This window comes from Oncorhynchus gorbuscha, linkage group LG01 (assembly GCF_021184085.1).
Source record: "Oncorhynchus gorbuscha isolate QuinsamMale2020 ecotype Even-year linkage group LG01, OgorEven_v1.0, whole genome shotgun sequence".
NCBI classification, from domain to species: Eukaryota; Metazoa; Chordata; class Actinopteri; order Salmoniformes; family Salmonidae; genus Oncorhynchus; species Oncorhynchus gorbuscha.
The window spans coordinates 42,393,783-42,416,831 of NC_060173.1; the positions used below are offsets into that span (position 1 = coordinate 42,393,783).

At 43.8% G+C, this 23,049-nt stretch overlaps 2 protein-coding genes across 2 annotated transcripts in view; one reads left to right on the forward strand and one right to left on the reverse strand.

The window, feature by feature from the left end:
- Nucleotides 1–29: 29 nt before the first annotated feature.
- ldhd (lactate dehydrogenase D) lies at nucleotides 30–16,005 on the reverse strand. The gene is given in 11 exon segments (XM_046353309.1): nucleotides 30–558; nucleotides 679–790; nucleotides 920–1,010; nucleotides 1,118–1,245; nucleotides 1,391–1,519; nucleotides 5,816–6,015; nucleotides 6,208–6,395; nucleotides 6,677–6,817; nucleotides 9,559–9,700; nucleotides 10,098–10,210; nucleotides 15,783–16,005. Coding segments are annotated over 11 exon segments (1,509 nt in total). The 5' UTR covers nucleotides 15,882–16,005; the 3' UTR covers nucleotides 30–392.
- A 3,395-nt stretch (nucleotides 16,006–19,400) lies between these two features.
- snrkb (SNF related kinase b) overlaps nucleotides 19,401–23,049 on the forward strand; it is a 36,280-nt gene continuing 32,631 nt past the window's right edge. The window contains exon 1 of the mRNA XM_046353322.1: nucleotides 19,401–19,748. The gene's annotated coding sequence lies outside the window, so the exon portion shown is untranslated. The remainder of the gene's footprint in view (nucleotides 19,749–23,049) is intronic.

Genomic DNA, 23,049 nt, shown 5'->3' on the forward strand with positions numbered 1-23,049 from the left:
AATCTTTAGACATAAGAACAACTACACCATGGCAATATGAGGGATTTTTATTTAAAAATACTTAATTGTCAATCAGAAGCGACCAATTACAGTTTGAATACAGTATGTACACATCAACAGGGCACACAATTGAACAGAAACAAAACACAGAACGTTGCATTAGGTTTGTTGCAAATAAATAATTTCGAGCCACCGTTCCATTGTAATAACTTCTAAATTAGCAGCAGTTCATTCTGAGGAACTGGACAGGCAAAAATAACACAATTTGCCCGTGGTACTCAGTCAGTTACTCTATAAAATACCAAACTCCTGACACCCTGTGGCAGACAAAGGTATTGTTTTACATTCATTGATTCAGTGCTCTGATAAGGTCATAGCTACAGTACCTTCAGCTACAGAACCTTCCCAGGATTCATGAGGTTCTTGGGATCAAGGGTGGCTTTGAGGCCCTGCATGACCTCGATGGCCAGGGGTCCCATCTCCTCTCGGAGCAACGCTCGTTTCCCCAGGCCCACCCCGTGCTCCCCCGTACATGTCCCGTCCAGGGCCAGTGCTCTCCTACAGCATGAGAGAAAAAGAGAACTATAAATACAGGGATAAGAGAGGAGTTCAATGGTCAGGAACAAGGGGTCGATTTAATGGCGATAAAAGGAGAAAGGAAAGAGAGACATACAGTACCTGGCCAGTCGCTCAGTGAACTCATGAACTCTAATGACCTCATCCTGGTCATTGGGGTCCATGACCATTATACAATGGAAGTTTCCATCTCCAACATGACCCGCGATCGGACCTCAGGAGAGAAAGAATCCTCAATACACTACCGGTCACACACAAACATGTACAGTAACATAAACAAACACTGTATCCTCTGAGTGATGCTCCACCAGGGAGTCTGTGTTGATTGTTAGCTATCCGTTACCTGTGAGTCCGTTTAGCATCAGGTCCTCCTTGGTTTCCACAATGATCTGAGGGAGACGAGAGAGAGGGACGCACACATCTGTGGAGTAGGCCTGCAGGACCAAAATGGAGTCAGCACATTTCTGTTACAACATTAAACAATAATGCCGAAGTGATTACATTACTTATCAATAATTATTAGAGTCAGAGCCTTACTTACCTTGCAGCCCGGTCTGAGTGCCAGGGCAGCGTACCAGGCATCGTGCCGTGCCTTCCACAGGCGCCCGCGGGTCTCTGCATCCCGTGCCCAGCTAAAGTCTGACCCACCGTTAGCCTGCGTGATCTCCTCTGGACAGTTTCCAATCAACAAATAAAGAAGAAATCTCACTCAAGTCAAATTTACAGCAAACTATCGCAAGTAACGTTAACTTAACGTACAATTACATCACACATTCAGTATAATTCAGTATAACACCGTACAGCAACAAAACACCTGTGACGGTAACCTGCTCCTCCAGACTCTTCTCAGTGCCGTGGAACTCCAGGAAGAGAGTGGGGGCCACGGGGTAGGACAGCGAGTTGAAGCTGTTACAGGCGTCAATCATCACATCATCAAGGAACTCTGGCAAGGACAGACATGGTTGGATTAGAACAAGGCTCCAGCTCCACTGAGAAGATTGTGGTAAAAAACATTTGGTCAGTGTTTTAAATAGCATCAGGTCCTCCAATTAGTGTCTAAAGCCCTTGGTTACTCTGAGTAAGAATGCATAGTTCCGGTTGGAGCGAGTGGTCGCATCTGCACGTCGCTCCAACGGGTAGTATAACTTTTTCATTACTTTTTTCATTATATTTCATTATATCACAACGGTTTGATTTGTCTTATCTTAGCAATTTCTTCTCAGCTAGCTACATAGCCGTCTTTGTATCAAAGATAATTGCGTAATTATCGTATTTCGCCGTCCTAACGTAGTCTTCACTAGCCAGCTAGCTAACGTCCACTGATTAGCTGCACTGGAGAAACTGTTACACTCAACTGAACGACTTGATCAGTGTAGTGTTAGCTAGCTACATAGCTGTCTTTGCTGTCTTCGTATCATCGTATCATCGTATCCAAGATAATTGTGTTGTTTAGGTTTAGAGTGTGTAGTCTTAGAGTGATTATCTTAATTTACCGAGGTTAGCTAGCCAGCTATTTGTCGTCCTTAACGTAGGTGACTCTGCTAGCTAGCCAACAGCTAGCCAACGCTAGCCAACGTCTTCTGTATAGAACTCAACTACCCGGTCGCATTCACAGGTTGTATCACATTTTCACTTCATTTTCATTACAGTACAACGGTTTGATTTGTTTGATCGTAGCTAGCTACTTAGCTAGCTACATAGCCGTCTTTGTATCAAAGATAATTGTGTAGTCTAGAGCGATTTTCTAGGTTCGCTAGCCATCTATTGTCGTTCTTTTAACGCAACGTAACGTAAACAACACTGCTAGCTAGCCTGCTAGCCCCGAATAGCAACACTGCAGAAACTATTACACTCAACGGAACGACTTGATTAGTGTAGTGTCAACAACGCACCCACTGCCAGCTGACCTACTTCAGCAGTACTGTATCATTTTAATCATTTTAGTCAATAAGATTCTTGCTACGTAGCTTAACTTTCTGAACATTCGAGACGTGTAGTCCACTTGTCATTCCAATCTCCTTTGCATTAGCGTAGCCTCTTCTGTAGCCTGTCAACTATGTGTCGGTTTATCCCTGTTCTCTCCTCTCTGCACAGACCATACAAACGCTCCTCACCGCGTGGCCGCGGCCACCCTACTCTGGTGGTCCCAGCGCGCACGACCCACGTGGAGTTCCAGGTCTCCGGTAGCCTCTGGAACTGCCAATCTGCGGTCAACAAGGCAGAGTTCATCTCAGCCCATGCCTCCCTCCAGTCCCTCGACTTCTTGGCCCTGACGGAAACATGGATCACCACAGACAACACTGCTACTCCTACTGCTCTCTCTTCGTCCGCCCACGTGTTCTCGCACACCCCGAGAGCGTCTGGTCAGCGGGGTGGTGGCACCGGGATCCTCATCTCTCCCAAGTAGTCATTCTCTCTTTCTCCCCTTACCCATCTGTCTATCGCCTCCTTTGAATTCCATGCTGTCACAGTTACTAGCCCTTTCAAGCTTAACATCCTTATCATTTATCGCCCTCCAGGTTCCCTCGGAGAGTTCATCAATGAGCTTGATGCCTTGATAAGCTCCTTTCCTGAGGACGGCTCACCTCTCACAGTTCTGGGCGACTTTAACCTCCCCACGTCTACCTTTGACTCTTTCCTCTCTGCCTCCTTCTTTCCACTCCTCTCCTCTTTTGACCTCACCCTCTCACCTTCCCCCTACTCACAAGGCAGGCAATACGCTCGACCTCATCTTTACTAGATGCTGTTCTTCCACTAACCTCATTGCAACTCCCCTCCAAGTCTCCGACCACTGCCTTGTATCCTTTTCCCTCTCGCTCTCATCCAACACCTCCCACACTGCCCCTACTCGGATGGTATCGCGCCGTCCCAACCTTCGCTCTCTCTCCCCCGCTACTCTCTCCTCTTCCATCCTATCATCTCTTCCCTCCGCTCAAACCTTCTCCCACCTATCTCCTGATTCTGCCTCCTCAACCCTCCTCTCCTCCCTCTCTGCATCCCTTGACTCTCTATGTCCCCTATCCTCCAGGCCGGCTCGGTCCTCCCCTCCCGCTCCGTGGCTCGATGACTCATTGCGAGCTCACAGAACAGGGCTCCGGGCAGCCGAGCGGAAATGGAGGAAAACTCGCCTCCCTGCGGACCTGGCATCCTTTCACTCCCTCCTCTCTACATTTTCCTCCTCTGTCTCTGCTGCTAAAGCCACTTTCTACCACGCTAAATTCCAAGCTTCTGCCTCCAACCCTAGGAAGCTCTTTGCCACCTTCTCCTCCCTCCTGAATCCTCCGCCCCCTCCCCCCTCCTCCCTCTCTGCAGATGACTTCGTCAACCATTTTGAAAAGAAGGTCGACGACATCCGATCCTCGTTTGCTAAGTCAAACGACACCGCTGGTTCTGCTCACACTGCCCTACCCTGTGCTCTGACCTCTTTCTCCCCTCTCTCTCCAGATGAAATCTCGCGTCTTGTGACGGCCGGCCGCCCAACAACCTGCCCGCTTGACCCTATCCCCTCCTCTCTTCTCCAGACCATTTCCGGAGACCTTCTCCCTTACCTCACCTCGCTCATCAACTCATCCCTGACCGTTGGCTACGTCCCTTCCGTCTTCAAGAGAGCGAGAGTTGCACCCCTTCTGAAAAAACCTACACTCGATCCCTCCGATGTCAACAATTACAGACCAGTATCCCTTCTTTCTTTTCTCTCCAAAACTCTTGAACGTGCCGTCCTTGGCCAGCTCTCCCGCTATCTCTCTCTGAATGACCTTCTTGATCCAAATCAGTCAGGTTTCAAGACTAGTCATTCAACTGAGACTGCTCTCCTCTGTATCACGGAGGCGCTCCGCACTGCTAAAGCTAACTCTCTCTCCCTCTGCTCTCATCCTTCTAGATCTATCGGCTGCCTTCGATACTGTGAACCATCAGATCCTCCTCTCCACCCTCTCCGAGTTGGGCATCTCCCGGCGCGGCCCACGCTTGGATTGCGTCCTACCTGACAGGTCGCTCCTACCAGGTGGCGTGGCGAGAATCTGTCTCCTCACCACGCGCTCTCACCACTGGTGTCCCCCAGGGCTCTGTTCTTGGCCCTCTCCTATTCTCGCTATACACCAAGTCACTTGGCTCTGTCATAACCTCACATGGTCTCTCTTATCATTGCTATGCAGACGACACACAATTAATCTTCTCCTTTCCCCCTTCTGATGACCAGGTGGCGAATCGCATCTCTGCATGTCTGGCAGACATATCAGTGTGGATGACGGATCACCACCTCAAGCTGAACCTCGGCAAGACGGAGCTGCTCTTCCTCCCGGGGAAGGACTGCCCGTTCCATGATCTCGCCATCACGGTTGACAACTCCATTGTGTCCTCCTCCCAGAGCGCCAAGAACCTTGGCGTGATCCTGGACAACACCCTGTCGTTCTCAACTAACATCAAGGCGGTGGCCCGTTCCTGTAGGTTCATGCTCTACAACATCCGCAGAGTACGACCCTGCCTCACACAGGAAGCGGCGCAGGTCCTAATCCAGGCACTTGTCATCTCCCGTCTGGATTACTGCAACTCGCTGTTGGCTGGGCTCCCTGCCTGTGCCATTAAACCCCTTCAACTCATCCAGAACGCCGCAGCCCGTCTGGTGTTCAACCTTCCCAAGTTCTCTCACGTCACCCCGCTCCTCCGTTCTCTCCACTGGCTTCCAGTTGAAGCTCGCATCCGCTACAAGACCATGGTGCTTGCCTACGGAGCTGTGAGGGGAACGGCACCTCAGTACCTCCAGGCTCTGATCAGGCCCTACACCCAAACAAGGGCACTGCGTTCATCCACCTCTGGCCTGCTCGCCTCCCTACCACTGAGGAAGTACAGCTCCCGCTCAGCCCAGTCAAAACTGTTCGCTGCCCTGGCCCCCAATGGTGGAACAAACTCCCTCACGACGCCAGGACAGCGGAGTCAATCACCACCTTCCGGAGACACCTGAAACCCCACCTCTTTAAGGAATACCTAGGATAGGTTAAGTAATCCCTCTCACCCCACCCCCCCTAAGTTTTAGATGCACTATTGTTAAGTGACTGTCCCACTGGATGTCATAAGGTGATTGCACCAATTTGTAAGTCGCTCTGGATAAGAGCGTCTGCTAAATGACTTAAATGTAATGTAAATGTCAATTTAAGATGGACAGGCACCTTACAGTAAGAAAACAATGAACGCAGAGGTAAGTTCTGTGTTAAACTAGTAAATGTCCACCTTGTCTACTCACCGATGCGTGCGATGGGCACTCCAGTCTGGAGGACCTGCACAGTGCTGTCCACTGCTGCCTGGACAGAGGGAAAGGTGCACACAGCAGACACCATGGCTTCTGGCACCCCGTAGAGACGCAGGGTGGTCTTCGTGATCACTCCCAGAGTGCCCTCTGAACCCACAAACAGGTTGGTCAGGTTGTACCCCGCTGACGTCTTCCTAACGGAGACGAGAGAAGGTCAAAGGTCATACATGTCCTCATTACTGGTGAAATTACAGAAAAAGAACACCACATAGGTTGTTAATAGCTAAACACTAAAACCTGTTTTAACTGTCACTTTCTGTTTCAGGCCTGGCAGTGTAACCAATGACGTATATAACCATGAATATATACATGTCTGGGAGTGTTACCGGGGACGGCGCCCCCTGCCTGCTGTATGGATGATGGATCCATCTGCCAGCACCACCTCTAGGTTGAGTACGTTCTCCCGCATGGTGCCGTAGCGCACCGCATTGGTGCCTGATGCACTGGTGGCAGCCATGCCACACAGAGACGCGTCTGCACCAGGGTCTGTGTGTGCCGACAGACAGTAGAACACCTCAGTGATTTCATACCCAACACTTCACAAATATTCTTCCCAACCTCGGGCACAAAATGTCAGCTGGAATGACGATCATGCAATACCATTGTACATGAAAGTAGTTGGTGTGATTACTTATATCAGGGTTTCCCAACATTTTCCACCCATGGACCCCTATATCATGATAGAAAAATGTTCCCCTTCATTTCACATTGATTAACTAAACTCAGGCGTGTGTATAGTGACAGCCCTATTGGGCCTACCCGTTGGAGCAGTGACATCATTGCAGGTCACGTGACTCACCGAAACCACAGGCCCGTGTCTCTCAGGTAGGAGTTGAGGCCTTTGCGTGTCACACCTGGCTCCACGCTCACATCAAAGTCCTCCTGATGGAGGTCCAACACCCTGTCCATGTTCCTCAGACTAAAACACACCCCGCCCTTACACACACACACACACACACTTGGAATACTTCCTATAGACCCTCAATGAAACATTGTGAATACAAGGACCCATGTTATCAGAGGTCAGGGATGCACTGTACAGACGTCTGCCTGTGCTATTTGGTACTGACAACACATTGACCCCCTTTTCAAGACCTCTTACACAGCACCCTTCATTTAGACACCTTTAGGAGATGATGACACTGCATCCTGTCTTACTCTGTCACACACATTCCGACTAACATTGTGCGAGAGAAACAAAAAACGTCAACATGAATTATTATGGCTTTTACACAAAACAACTTTCTCTCTCACTCTAGTAATCTTTCTCTCTAGGGTCATTCCATGTCATTTCAACAAGCCATGACACCCAGCATCTCAGGTTGTTATTGAGAAATAAAGCTGACTGATTGTACCCAAATTGGATTCACATAATATTCAACAAATTATAGTACTCAACATACGATTTGGTCTACACTTTTCCTACCATTGAGTGAGACACAAGGAACATCCATCCAGGCTAATCCCACCCATCAATCAGTACGCTCACAGCCTGGTTCCTTTCTAGGTTTCTTCCTAGGTTCTGTCCTATCTAGGGAGTTTTCCTAACCACCGTGCTTCTACACCTGTATTGCTTGCTGTTTGGGGTTTTAGGCTGGGTTTCTGTACAGCACTTTGTGACATCAGCTGGTGTAAGAAGGGCTTTATAAATAAATGTGATTGAGTTCTCTATGTTTGACAAGTAGTATGGAGCTGTGGCTTAGAGTATTGCTTTGCTTATTCAATATTTGTAAAGTATATCTCTGTGAATCTGGTGAGGGTTGTTTACCCCTGTTCAGAGAAATTAGCCATTGAAGTCTGTTAGAGGAAATTATGGTTGAAATGACTAATTATGTATACATTCCAATCAGAACTGACTAGTCCAAATGCTATAATGTACTGTACATATGAATTTTCTCTCTTGCTCCCATTCCCAATTGTATATAATGTAGTCAGGAGTTTAGTAACAATGAAGGTCTGTTCCTTAGTTCATTCATTGTACAATCTCCAGGTGGCAGGAACGGCCCATCTCCAGACTGTCTAGGATGCTGATTTATACTGACTGACCTTGACTTCGTGCTGATAACGCGAAGACTCGAGAGCTAGAGTGCCCCTCTACTTGTGAAATAGATAGAACGTTTAGAAAACGCTGACATCATTTTCAGTTTATAACCTGTGGAAATGTGTATGTGGGAGTACTCTCTGGAATTAAACGCTGTTACCTGGCTTTTAAGACTGGTCTCGATCTACTTCATGCATAATTAATGAACTTACACCTCATTAATGAACTAGAGAGAGTGCGAAATTGATTTTGGCTATAAAACATATAGGAATTTAGAATTCCTCTAACAAAGTCGCTTGCCACATTTACCATAAATGTGTGAAAGTACCATGTTTTGTCCACTAGATACCGCTGTTCCTGCTACAGCCACTACACCCTTTTATCCATGTTGCTGGTCTCTTGTGTTTATTAAATGAATCACAACATTTTCTTTGGAAATTGGGTAGAAAACCAATAGCTTTTGCTGATAAATGTATTGTGTGGTCAAGCCAGTCCTCCATGAAAGGAATTCAGTTTGTCCTTCTCTTAGCAACCGAAAGCTTCAACCCAGCTCTCCTTGAATAGTCCAACAAGTGGCAGCTCTCTGAGAACTATCCGTACGGTGCAATTCTCATATGAAGAATTTTCTTTCAAGCCCAAAACTTTGATGGAGAAATGGGCTAGTGACTAAAATGTTATGACAACCCTTAAAAAATAATTCAAATATAATCCATTGCATGGCAGTCATATGTTTTTCAATCAAATTCTTAGAAAACATTTATGTAGTGTGATTAGTGACATTTACCATTAAACCCTACCCAATACAATTACCATTGCAAAACACATATATATATATATATATATATATATATATATACACACACAGTGTGTATTTGGGATTTTTACCATTGAAGTGCTGTAACCTAATGGTTTGTTTGTTCACCAGGAATGGTCTAACTAATCCAGACCTTTTTGAAGGGAATAAACCACACACAGAGGACAGAAATTAAGCCTAAGAGAATGAAAAACAGAATTGCTTTCATGGAGGACAAGCTCAAATTGTGAAGATGACCATAAAATCTATTTTCATCATGAGCAAAAGCCATTGGTTTTCTACCCAAAGTTGTAAAAAGAATGTTGTGATCCATCTAATGAACACAAGAGACCAGCAACATGGATAAAAGGGTGTGGTGGCAGTAGTGGACAAAATGTGGTACTTATTTATGGTAAATAATGCAAGTGACTTCAATGACTAATTTCTCTGAACAGAGGGAAAAAACATCACCAGATTCACAGGGAATACATTACAAAGGATGCAGAAGAAGCAATACTCCATACTACTTTTCAAACACTGATAAACGATGCTGTATACTGGTTGTTGGGGTTGGATTGGCATGGGGTGTGTAGGCTCCATGGGTGGCTTTTTATAATTTATTGGATTCCTTATGTCTTACTCATTGTTAGGAAGAATTAAGTTCCAAATTGGATGTTGGGTACTATATTTATTGAAGATTATCTGAATCCTATCAATTAAAATGGCTAATTTGTCTACAATCAATTATCTTAATCAAATGATATATAAATTCACAGAGAGATTAATCAAACTTTCCAGGCTGGTATTTATCTTTCTCCTTGACACAGACTGATTCGCTCTCACCTTAAGTGCACCCACTCCTCCCTCGAGGCCTGTGCCTGTGCCAAATGGGATGATGGGAAGGTGGTGGTGGTGGCAGATCTTGGCGAGGGCACTGACCTCTTCCACACTCCGCGGCCACACCACTATGTCTGGGGGGCGACATCTGGGAGAGAACAATCACTTAGACTTATCGGATACTCCTAGAACCACCAAGGCACACCCCGAATCCCTGTAGCTATCCATCACCAGAAACACATCAGGGTTGGGTCAATTCGAATTGAAGGCAGTCAATTCAGGAATTTATGCAAATGTAATAATCAGATTTTTTTTTAAATAAAATTTTTAATAGCTTCTACTTTTCAGTTTATTGAGAAGACATTGAAAAGAAATGCCCTTTTTTCAATTATTGAATTTAAATTTAAGTTCACTTCCTGAATTGACTGGCTTCAATTGAAATTGACCCCAACCCTGAAACACATACACAAATCGAGTGTGTGCGTATGTGTGCCTGCATGTTGGAGACAGGACACACCTGCTCTGTGCCAGACGGCTGAGCTCACCTGTGTACAGACTCGTCTCTGCCATGTTGCTCCCTGACTGCTGCACCCAGGGACACTCCATCTTCACCACACACCGAGCGGAATGCAGGGATCACCCGCTCCCACCCACCATTCTAACACAGGGACACACACAATAAGAACAGTTTAGCCATACCTGAACAAGGGGACTATACTAGAACCACAGGCTTGTTGGACTTGTGACTGAATTAATCAACTGTATACTTCTATAGACTTCTATAGACAAGAAAGGCAGGAAGGTGAATAAAAAAATGCACAGAAATATATATAATTAAAAGCCTTAAAAAGGCATGTATACATGCTTGTAACAAGTAATAAAGCATTACTGTTCACAAGTTCTGAAAATTACAACTACAAAAAAAAAACGACAAAAGATAAGGATTGACAAGGAGAGACCCCTGTTTTCAGCACCCACTAAGCATTTGACGTCATGCAACGTCTTTTTTTGGTCAATCATAGACATCTACGTTTCACAAGTTTGGACGGCACAGTACAGTAAAGAAGATCAGAGTATAGTACAGAACAATATAGTAGAGCACTGCTGGCTTGCTTCTGAAGCTAAGCAGGGTCGGTCCTGGTCTGTCCATGGATGGGAGACCAGACGCTGCTCGAAGTGGTGTTGGAGGGCCAGTAGGAGGCACTCTTTCCTCTGGTCCCAAACAAATTAACCCAATGATTGGGATCATTGCCCTTTGTAGGGTGCAGTCTTTCGGATGGGACGTTAAACAGGTGTACTGACTCTTGTCGTGTCTTTGGCTATGCCGGATTAAGTGATATGACATGCTATTCTATAAAATTAATGTATCTCTAATTAATATTACCTGATTGAGCTAATCATTTAAATGTAATTAAGGAGTTGGGCACCACAAAATAATATTTATAGAACTGTTATCTTCCGAATAAAGTCTTAAAGACCTAGTAATATTTTACATCAATAGCAGTCAATATTAATCGTCATCTTAATTCAGTCACATCTGAAAGTTGTAAATTATTGGTTATCTGCACGAACCCTGGCTAACAAGTTGAATCAGCAATACAAAATTGGGTTTAATTATTTATTTACTAAATAACTAACTAATCACACAGAATTACACAAACACATATTTAAATCATAACTTGATTACAAATGACGTCATAAAGGAAAATGTCCCTAGCGTGCGGAACAGATATGACAGCTGGTTACACAAATGAAAAGGGGCTGGGTTTGAGTGAAAGAGTGGAAAGACTGAGGAACAAAGGGCGAAGCTGCGCTATCGTAAATACAGTATCTTATGCATTTATGCATTCTAAATGACCTCCCAAATGACCTCCCATTTGGAAAAGGAAAATGCAATACATATTTACTCTGAGCTGCGCTTCGGTAGGTTGGTGGTAGATGGAAGGCCGTGTTGCCCAACCGTGTCCTTTGAAGAATCTTTCTGCTGGTAAATTGAATACGTTGTAGTAACGTCATTGTGTGGTCGACGGGATACTCTGTCTGTTCCTTCCTAACCCTCGTTTGCAGCAGCTGTTGCTAACTCAACGGCTAGGAGGTATCACTTCTGTAGTGAATAAGAGTTCATACCATTCGCAACCAAAGCTCAAGCTGATGTTGGCTTTGTTCTGTAGTTATTATCTGAACCATTCTGTCATCGGACCGTCGTTCTCACGTCCTCGGAACAGGAGGTTATATTGTTGTCAAGGGCTTAGGGAGAGGAGGGTGTGTTTTTTTCACCTTTATTTTACTAGGCAAGTCAGTTAAGAACAAATTCTTATTTTCAATGACGGCCTAGGAACAGTGGGTTAACTGCTTGTTCAGGGGCAGAACGACAGATTTGTACCTTGTCAGCTCGGGGGTTTGAACTGCCGCCCCAGGGTAGCCTAGTTTGAAAAGTTTTATAGCCCATGTCCCTTCACAGGGGCGGGCCACCGATTGAGCAGAGCCATTATGAAAACCCAAATCTCACATTTTAGAAGCTAAAATCACATTTCATCACGAATAATTTCATATTCAAACATTTAAATTGAACAGCAATTCCATGTGAATCCGATAACTCTGAGGTGTAGACTTTCCACTGTAGAGTTTGTCATCTTATCATTGATGAGAATGTCTCAGATGACAACTGAACTGACATCATATTCATTAAGTACCACCGCATATGTTCAATTGGTCAGATTACCAGAATATAGTTCATTTCCCCCCACCTTCTGATGTTCCCAGAATCTCTATGTTAACCAAGGGTTTTGCAAATGTAACATCAGTAGGGTAGAGAGAGGAAAAAGGGGGGGGAAGAGGTATTTATGACTGTCATAAACCTAACCCCAGGCCAACCTCATGACACAATCTATGGTTATTATAGATAGCATGGCACTTATTGTAAGGGTGTTAACCCTGGTGTCCTGGCCACCTAATCAACCCTAGCTTCCAATTGGCTCATTAATCCCCCTACACTCTCCTGTAACTATTCCCCAGGTCATTGCTGTAAATGAGAATGTGTCCTCAGTGAACTTTAAAAAAAAGTAAAGCAAAGTATACTTTGTGCAGGGTTTCCCAAACTCGGTCCTGCCTTCCCCCCTCTAATCCCAGAGTTGACAAAGTAAAAATCTGTAGTTCTCAACGAGGCAGTCCTGTTCCCCGGTAGGCCGTCATTGTAAATAAGAATTTGTTCTTAACTGACTTGCCAGGTTAAATAAATACACAGCTGATTCAAATCACCAACTCATCCTCAAGCTATGATTGTTTGAATCAGCTGTGTAGTGCTAGGGTAAAAACCATAACATGCACCCAATTGGGGCCCCAGGACAGAGTTCCGGAAATCTATTGTACCCTACTAAACTGTCCTCTACTAAATGTCTCTCTACTGTGTCGTATTCTGCCGAATAAAACTCTGTCCTGTGCAGCTTAAGGCTAAGTTCATCGATAGATATCTGAGCTGTTTCCCAAAAGCATTATTATTAACGATGCACTTATAAACATTTACATTTACATTTAAGTCATTTAGCAGACGCTCTTATCCAGAGCGACTTACAAACACTTATATTCTAACGATTGCCTCAGACCACTCTTAGAACAGTTAAGTGCGTTAGATGCCTTTTTTCCCTTCCATGTCACTTCACACACAGAAGAGGTTTATCTGTCTCTGTGACTGCGGGTAACGTCACAATGAAGTTGACTACAAATACAATGTCTTTGAAATTGTTGCAAACAAGCAAAGGATGAAAAGATGCTTCAAGTGAAAACTGAGATGACTGCATTAGATAAATAGCCTACCTTCTGTACAGTATAGGCTACATAGGCCTATATACGGTATTAAATGATATTGAAATAGATTTCATGTTCATTCAATTTACTTTTATTTGGCTCCTCTAACTTATTTAATATAATAATAATAATATATAATATAATATATGCCATTTAGCAGACGCTTTTATCCAAAGCGACTTACAGTCATGTGTGCATACATTCTACGTATGGGTGGTCCCGGGGATCGAACCCACTACCCTGGCGTTACAAGCGCCATGCTCTACCAACTGAGCTACAGAAGGACCACATTTCATGATGTGTAGCCTAACATGAGCTCAATGTTCCAAATCTGTGATTTAGTGCATTTTTATTGGAAAATAATTAGAATAAGCCACCTCAATATATGAGTGTTTATCTCTCTAGGAGCTGATTCGTCATCAGTATTGTCAAATAATTCAAATGTCAAGGTAAGATTTTCATGGAAAAGGGTGATCCGAGAGAAGCCCCACATTTCTTTCGACTCCATCAGTACAGACACATGCTTCAACAAAACACTTACCGACCGTTCTATCTGTGTGGTGTTTTGGGAAACGCATGTTACATCTTCGTTAGTTGTAGGACAGATGCTTTGTTAAAACACTGCCATGGGGAAACCGGGGCCTGTACTGTACTCTGTGTTCTACTATACTAAACTGTGCCGTACTGTATGATTCGTTCAGATTTAGATCTGGCTCGCACTGACCAAACGTGTACTTGTTTGGGGGCGCAACTAATTAGACTAATACCCATCATGCTTTGCAATATATATATATTTGTTTTACATTTAGGTCAGTCAGCAGACACTCTTATCCAGAGTGACTTAGTGCATTCAACTAATTTGTTTTTACATTTAGGTCTAGGTCAATCAGCAGACACTCTTATTCAGAGTGACTGAGTCAGTACATTCATCTAAGATAGATAAACAACAACGTATCAGTCACAGCAAAAAATTAAAAATATATAACCGTTACTCTATAATGCTATTGTAGTTGAAGTGGTCTGCAGTCTGCTCCTCTTTCCTATGAAGATATATCGCAAATATTATTGCGATATAATGCTTACTTAATTAAAAATGTATAGCAGTTTAATTTTGGCCATAGATTCAACGCCTGAAAAATAAGTATTTTCCACGTCCGTAAAATACCTATTTTTTTACCTTTCATTCAACACCTATAATGCACTGATTTCAATGTCCGGAGAAGACGTCTTTAAACATCCGGAAAAAAACACAAGACGTCTTTTCATTTTCGTAAAATATGTATTTTTGACGCCCAGCACCTGAAATGCATGTGATGTCCACGTCTGAAAAATACATATTTTCAACGTAATTTTGCTTACTTGGTAGCCTAGATGACTAGGCTATACTAGCTCTGGAAAACTAGGTCGAATTATGCCTTCTCCCTATAGTTCTCCGCCATTTGCTTCGCCCACAAATGCCACACGTGAACTACAATCCCGACGCTGTATTGTAACGTTTATAAATGTATATAATCATCACTTGCTATATTGCTTTCGAAAAATATCGTATCTTTCATCAGTTAGAAATAATATTTCAAATAAAACATATACACATAATGTAGCAGTTTGCGCAGAGCCACTCAGCTATGGGTGCCTCCATCTGACTAAACTACGCTTCAGCTTCATATGCCACAGTCAAAACAACAGGGAGCTCGGAAGTCGAATGAAATCAAAACAACTGGGAGCACGGAAGTCGAATGAAATCAAAACAACTGGGAGCACGGAAGTCGGATGAAATCAAAACAACTGGGAACACGGAAAAAACTATATCCGACTGGGAAAAATCGAGTTGAAGTGTTATCCAACTCGGAATTCCAAATCAGGAACCCGGGCCTCTCGAATTCCAACCTGACGTTCACCGACTTCATGATTTGCACTGAGTTCCCAGTTGTTGTGAACGCGGCATTACACACAGGTGTTCGGAACATGCTTAGATAGCCTCTTGTCTTCAGTAAACAAGTGCTGTAACATAGAGAAATGGCCACACTAACCTTAACAAGGTGTGTATCAATTTAACATTTAGTTTAACAAAAAGACAAATAAAACATTTCTCGCTGATATGAAAGATAAGGTTCTTGTGTTTCCAAAACAGTAGCGCAAGAGATGCATGTTAATGTTCAGACTGAGCGTCGAGATCTTAACACAATTCCCCCTACAGAAGACGCCTTCCTCCAATGACTCATGTGTAATGCAATGTAACGGAGTCATGATCAAGGGCTAAGGCTCTACTACTAGTCTACAGAATAAATGCAGTCGTGCATTTCGGTTATCTATCCACCAGAACAAGAATATATCAAGCAGCTCATTAAGCTTTTAAACATTAACTACCGGTATGATCAAAATATCAGAACAAACTTGACACATTACCAAGTTAACTGAATGCTCACTTTTAAAGTGTGTTCTTTCTTGATAGTGCGACACTGCACGAAATTAGACGTTGACAGGTGAGCGTACAAGCGTCGCGTTGGTCTCAAGGCGAAGGTCATATTCACAGATCAGGATGTCGGCCCGTGAAATATTTTTTTATAATAAACTACTGTATACTAAATGCACTTAGCTGTCGCCTGCGATTTCATAATGGACAAAGTATTCTTCCGGATCAGAAGTTTACAGTAGTGACGTCGAGACTTCTTCTTCGTTTGGTTTTCCGGTAGACCAGATGCTGTGTTGTATTGCTGCCATTCGCAGGTCAGAGTACGGATTGCACATTTTGTGACCAAAAAAAAGGGAAAAGTGGAATGGGAAAAACTTTAATTGCACCACCATATAACCCTGCACCTAAACACTATCCCACCACCCCATCCCACAACTTTGGCCCTAAACGAGCCTACAACAGGCTGTCGGCCTGGGAGGATGGAACCCCTTCTCTCAAAACATCCTGTAGATCTTCTAAACTAAAAATATTTCACACCCAAATATTTATCTGCTGCTGCAACTACCACATCTATTTTCTGTGATTTCTGCTCCATCAGTGCAGTGCAGTTGATCACCATGGCTGTAAATGCAAGAAATCCAACCTTACTAAAACTCATCCTCGCTGGCTCTCTCTCTTCAGGCCTACTCATGGGGGCATCCCAGTCGACTCACTCATCCTTGGGCTATCTTCTACTCTCTTCACTGCCTCATAGGAAACTTTCTTCCCCACTTGAACTCTGGAAATCTCAACCTGTCTCTCTCTCACAGGGCACTTGGGATCCCCAGCTACATTGGCACCCCCACAGTTGACTACAGTGCTTTCTCTATCCCAACAGCACGCTCCCTCTGACTATTCCTTCCTGCACATTTCTCACATCATGGGATCTCCCTTCTACACACTGCTGCAACATGTCTGAATCCTTGGCACCTAAAGCACCGAAGCAGGTTCAGAACATAGGCCCTCACAGAATAGCAAAGCTAAACATGACAGACAGGGTATTCTCAGTCTTGCCATTGCCACCGAGTCTACGTCTTGCCAAACGGCAGGCGTCACAAACACTAGGAATATACCTTTTAATTTGATCCACCTCTACACAACGCTATCCCACTGATCACCCTTTTAGTGACTCCAGAGAGCAAAGCCCACCACAGGTTGAGTCCCGAGCCACGTGACTCCAAGTGCCCACTTCCTCTAGAAGGTAGATACACAAATCTAAACAATTCCACTTCTCGAAACTTCCACAAATGTAACCAGTTTGTCCTTCACCCAGCTTGACTCAATGTATGGGTCAGCCAAAAAGCAGGAATCCACTCTTTCCAAAATTCGCACTCCTACCTGTCCAAAATCATCTCTGGTACGATTCTCAGGGCAAATGTCGGAAGACTACCACACCTGTCACCACAGGTAGGCCCAATACATCCTGGACTGGTTCAACTTCAGAGCGCTCACCACTGCTGACTGACTCCATTTCGCGGATCATCAAGGTTCTCAAGAGAGCTTGATGACCTATAAGTAAGATTACTTGGTTTGTAATTAGGAGACATAGGTATGTAGACCTTGAACGAAGGTGCATGCTCAGGAGACGAGTCTCTGATCTTAACAGCGAAGTCTTACGCTTTCGCGTCATCGCACTTCTGACGTCGACCTCACGCCAGGTACCTGCCTACACATTAGTCTCAACTAGCCAGACCTTGGGCAACGGCTTGTAGGCCCAGTGCAGTCAAAAACATGATTTCCCTGTGTTATATATATATTTCCACACTGAGGATGGAATAATATTATACAAAATTATGATAATGCAATTTTGTTGTAAGAGCTGTTTGAAAACACCTCCTGAAATTTCTGCCTGTTTTGGTGGGGTAGATTTTGGCCAGGTGCAGAAGTAGTTAATAGATCAATTCGAGAGTTCCAAAGCTAGTTTTCAGTTGTCCCCTCCCACTCAGACCATTCCCAGACAGTCCTAGCAAAATTCTTGCTTGAGAAATTGCTCTTTGCTAAGAAGCTATTTTTGTTTCTTTTTGACCATTTTAATTGAAAGCAATTACAGTAAGATACTCAGAAATGATTTTATATATGAGATAAAAACAGCTGTATTGGACCTTTAACTGTAGCATTTAAAGATTGCGGATGTAATCCGTCTGGCTCGAGACGCCACCTACATATTGAGCAGCAATATCAAGCAAAACCAATCAGGCTACTAGTGTTTCAAATTTTAACATTAAACAGTTTTTTTTTGTCTTGAATAACATATTTGGAATCATTTGTATAATCTACAATCCATTCGACTGTAAACAAGTTTTGTAAGACATAGCTATCAATTTGTTACTGTGAGCCTTTTAATTAAGCCAAGCTTTTTTTTAAAATCAATTTGGCCAAAGTCACAAAGTGACACATTGAATGGTGACGCATTTATAAAATGCAAATGTCATAGGAAAGAAGCCTCTAGTGATAGCATCGTTCCACTAGATGGGAGTATGGTACCACAAGTCTCCTCAAGGCTATTCCTCATCCAGTAGGCTATAATCAGACGCAAGGTACAGTACTGTTATTTTTTTCATTTGTTTATGTAGCTAGCCATTCTATTTAGAAAGCTCTGTTTTTTTTGTTGCTCTAGTGACATGTCCGCAGGTCATATAAGACAGCAGAAAATTGGAATGAGATATCTCCTTTTTTCCCAAGATGAAATCAATCAAAATATCTGGCTGCTCAGCTGTGCTGCTGGTAGGTTTTGTATTATAGCCCCAGTACAAAGTTTTGTCAATACACTTGATGGATTTTCACATTTCAGTGTGGGTCAGTGGCCTACAGTGATATGGGCTCGGTTGGGGGCCCTTCAACCAGGATCAATAGAGAGAGAGAGGGTTATTTGAGGCCGTATCTGATACCCTTCTTATTCCACTGGTTCCAGAATAGCTTTTAGCGGACAAGCTGTCAGTCTGTGTGGCACAGGTCCCAACACCCCAGACCAGAACTCTCTGCTGCCTGGGCCAAATATGTTCAGAGACCTGATCAATGCCTCTGGGATGATTAAAATGCTCTCTCTTTCCACTTAGAACTCCAGGACTCTCCGCACTGTTTGCTTCTGCTCAACTGCTTTAGTTTGTTTACAGGACTTTCTGTCCTCCTTGTGTATTTACAACAGCTTATGTTGTGTAATATGTACTTATTACAGATATTAACAAGTTGATTGCATCTGTTACATACAGGTGTCTGAGGATAATCTTTTGTCATTTATAATAGGCTAAGGTAGCCATACTGACGAAAGAGAACGTGTTTTCATTATTTCTCTGCAAAGGCATTCTAAAGAATTACAATTTGTAAAACGCCTTTGTAGTTATGAATCATTGCTAAAGGCTACAGTCCACCTAATGTGATGTGGTTGAAAGGCCTCCACTAATAGGCCACTATGCCTCAACCCATAGAAATATGTGAGTAATGGTATTATCCCCATTGTTTCTTGCTTTCCTCCACCTACCTAATTATAGACAGTGACACGCTGGCTGTTGCATTGCATAATAGTCTTCCTCTCTCTTGACTTCAGAACAGACATTTTTTCCTGTATAGGCCCTCAGCCCTTTCTCTCGCGCACTGGGAGACAACATCGTCCGCAGAGGACGCGAGTGAGCTGGAATGCTTTGACGTCAGTAGCAGGCCAGCGCTCAGAGCCGATCAGACAGTGAATGAATGCGCGAATACTGCAGAGAGGCGCACTCGCAGCATCGACCATCCATCCCTGTTGCCTCGTCCTTTCGGATACATCGGGGCATACACACGCCACTGGCACAGTGAACACAACAGGACGTCGGGACAATATTGGAAACCAATAGCTTTACGATTCCAACTCATCAAGTAGTATTGGAATAGCAAGAAGTGCCAAGCTGTTTACAGAGGCAGGTCGCTCCACGAGCCTCAAGGATAACGCATTTTCCTCTCAATGGTAAGTTATTTTTGTAACCTTTTAAGGTAGCAATATTCTCACTCTTTTAGCAATTTTAGCATCATCATCTTTGGTTCGAATGTTATTGTCAGACCGCGGATGTTTACGACATGTCTATTTTTGTGCATTTCATCAGATGCGTAGTAGATGCGTATTTTGCGAACTCAGGACTGCAGTTGCGGAGTGGAAGTTTACCAGTCGAAAGTAAGTGTTTACGCCGGGCTGTTGTACTGCTTATATTAATCTCCAAGGGGACAATGGGACAATTGTTTTTTGCATTTTGATATCTATCCATATGTGCTCGCAGCTTTCACAGAAAATTACACTGACTCACGGATGATAGATCCATCATCTCTAATATCCAGATTCCTATTCAAGTTTAGCAGAAACTTTGAATGCTTTAATGTAAGTAAAGAACTGTTGATGTTCATGATCCCATAATGAAAGATGATGATGATTGTAGTACAGGGGATGATGAGTAAAATTATTGCTCATGTGTTCTGTGTGTGTTGTCTTTTGTTAAGGGGGGTGGCAAGTCCGGTGGCATCTCACAGTGCATTGTGTGAACACTGATAACGCTGTAGCCTATTGGTCGTTACTGTAACAAGAGAGCTGGATCCTGGCCTGCACTTCTTCTTTTTATTATCTTGGCTTCTCCAGGGAAACCATGGAGCATGGGTCAACTCTGAGTCATCACAGGACCACCAACCAGAGAGGGAGAGAGAAGAAGAGGGTGGACAGGAATACAGATGGGGTGATTGAATAGCAGAGGAAAGTTAAAGTGATCCTACAGAGTTGATAATTGAGGGAACAAGCATGTGATTGTGTGTATACAGTCAGAGTGCATGTGTGCGTGTGGGCTTGTTGGCATGTGTACAAGTTACTGCTTATGACCATCTTGTCCTCAGTTAATTTTTAAAAACATTTGCGGGAGGAGACAGATTGTCCTCTGCCTGCGCTGTGACCCCTGGGTCATGGGGTGGGCCTAGGGGAGAGAGAGGGGACAGGAAAGAAGGGAGAGCAGCCAGGTCACACAGGCCCTGCAGCAGTCAGTCTCAGCACACAGCCTCTGTTAAGTGCTTCGATCTGCTGCATAGAGAAACAGAGCGTGTGCTGCTCAACACATCAACTAACTATGTGTCTCGGTAGGCCTTGAGAGCCATGCTGTCCTCAACTCCGCTCTCTCATTACCACTGATAGGTGAAAGAACTGGATAGGTATCCACCATATTGATTTGACTGTCCGTGACCAAACTTTGGGCCCTAGTCATGAGGGAAGGAAGACAAGGATAGACCGATATAAGGGTATTTAAGACACAACCCACTCAACACTGTACTTCACCTCCTAATTGTATTTCTATTAATATTAAAATGCTGTTCCATACAAAGGGAGAGACAGAGGTAATGGAGGAGTTAAATATGTGATGAGTTTAAATGCTGGGAATGAGTGTAGAATTGAATCTACTTTGTTGTAATGAGTGAATTGAGAATTCAGAAGAGAGAGTGCTCTCTCAAGTCTCTGCTCCCCTATTCCCACGTGGACCTCACCATGTTGAATATTGCATGATGGGAACAAGTGAGATGAGATCATACCTAAGGAAACCCCACTCTGTTCCTCCATCACTCCTCCCTCCATTTTCCCCTTCACTATCCTGACTCCATTTCCTCCTCCCTCCCTTTTCCCCTCTCCATCCCTATCTTCTCACTCTCTACTCTTCCCTCTGATACGAAACCGAATGAGTCATCCCCTTGCCCCTCTTTCGTTATGCTTCTCTCACACCATAATCCTGCCCAGCTGTACCATGTGTGTGTGTGTGTGTGTGTGTGTGTGTGTGTGTGTGTGTGTGTGTGTGTGTGTGTGTGTGTGTGTGTGTGTGTGTGTGTGTGTGTGTGTGTGTGTGTGTGTGTGTGTGTGTGTGTGTGTGTGTGTGTGTGTGTGTGTGTGTGTGTGTGTGTTGCAGTGCATGGGTCCATATTCACCCTTGTCTTTGTGTTAAAGATGCACTCTCAAACTTTTGTATAATTTCAGCCAGTAGTTTTGAAAGTGGTGCTCTTGAGCCAAAATGGGTCCCCTTTTTTGTGTACTGTGTCTTCAAATTGTGTACTACGTCATCCGTTTTATTTTGCAATTCCTGTGATATGTTACGAACTCAATTTGTGCAATATGTTACACATTTCTTGCGCTTAAGATCCCTGCGTGCATCTTTAAGTGTGGCCCTTCTATTGTTGTTTGTCTGAAATGTTCACTTAGGTAGAATGTGCTCTCTGCCTTTTCTGCTCAGCTAGCACTAGTAAAAACATATTTTCAATAATTGGCTCAAGATGTGAGATCCTTTATGTTTGCAAAGAAATATGCTGAGTGTACTAAAATCATGATGCCTTGGCATTGTTTATTTGTGTATGTGTGTACGTGCACCTGCAGGCATGTGGGTGTGTGCGTGCGAGTGTATGTATGTGCTAGTTTGTCGGTATGTGTGTCTGTGTGTTTTTATAACTGTAAAAGGAATCTCCCCAGCGGAAGCCTTTTCCCTGTGTGAACACTATCAGAAGGAAACAGTGTTGTTCCCTCCCTGCTCCCTATAGGAAGCAGCGGTCTGTTTAAGACCTGTTCTGCTTTGGTAACTGACAAGAGAGGCAGTGAAAGCCACAGTGAATAGGAGGATGGCCTTATCCTTAAACTCTCTCATTCTCTGTTCTCTCTCTCACTCCCCCTCTCTTTTACAGTCTACCACAGCACAGCTTTTCCACTGAGTGTTGTTTAACATAACTGCTGCATCTCTCAGATGTAACATAAAAGCTCTATCCCAAGGACAGATCCTGAGGCAAGTCACACACATTGTGTTTGTGTGGCTGTGTTCATTTGAATGCACAAGTGAGTTTGCCTTTCTGTGTACAGTGATGTATTTGAATACCCATACTAACTTACTTAATGAGTATATACTACATACTATATGCTATTAGTTCATTTTAGTATACTGTAAACAAACGGTATCCTTTTAGTTGATAATACTAGCCCTTTGCCTGTCTAGCAGAAGTTGATGCTGTTGCTGTGCAACCTCTTGCTAGCTTATTAGCATAACAAATTAGCTAGACATCATACCACTTTGGGTGTGTTTGTAAAAATCAATCTGGAGTGCCAGAGTGCACTCTGAGTGTTCGTAAATTCAGAGCGTTGTCAGATTGTCCGTTTGTAAATTCAGAGCGTTTTGCTCTCGGATCGTTTAGAGCCCACACCTGACGCTCTGGCCGAGGAGTAGGGTTGATCCGAGCGTTCTGACGTCACAACGACAGTCAAGTACCCG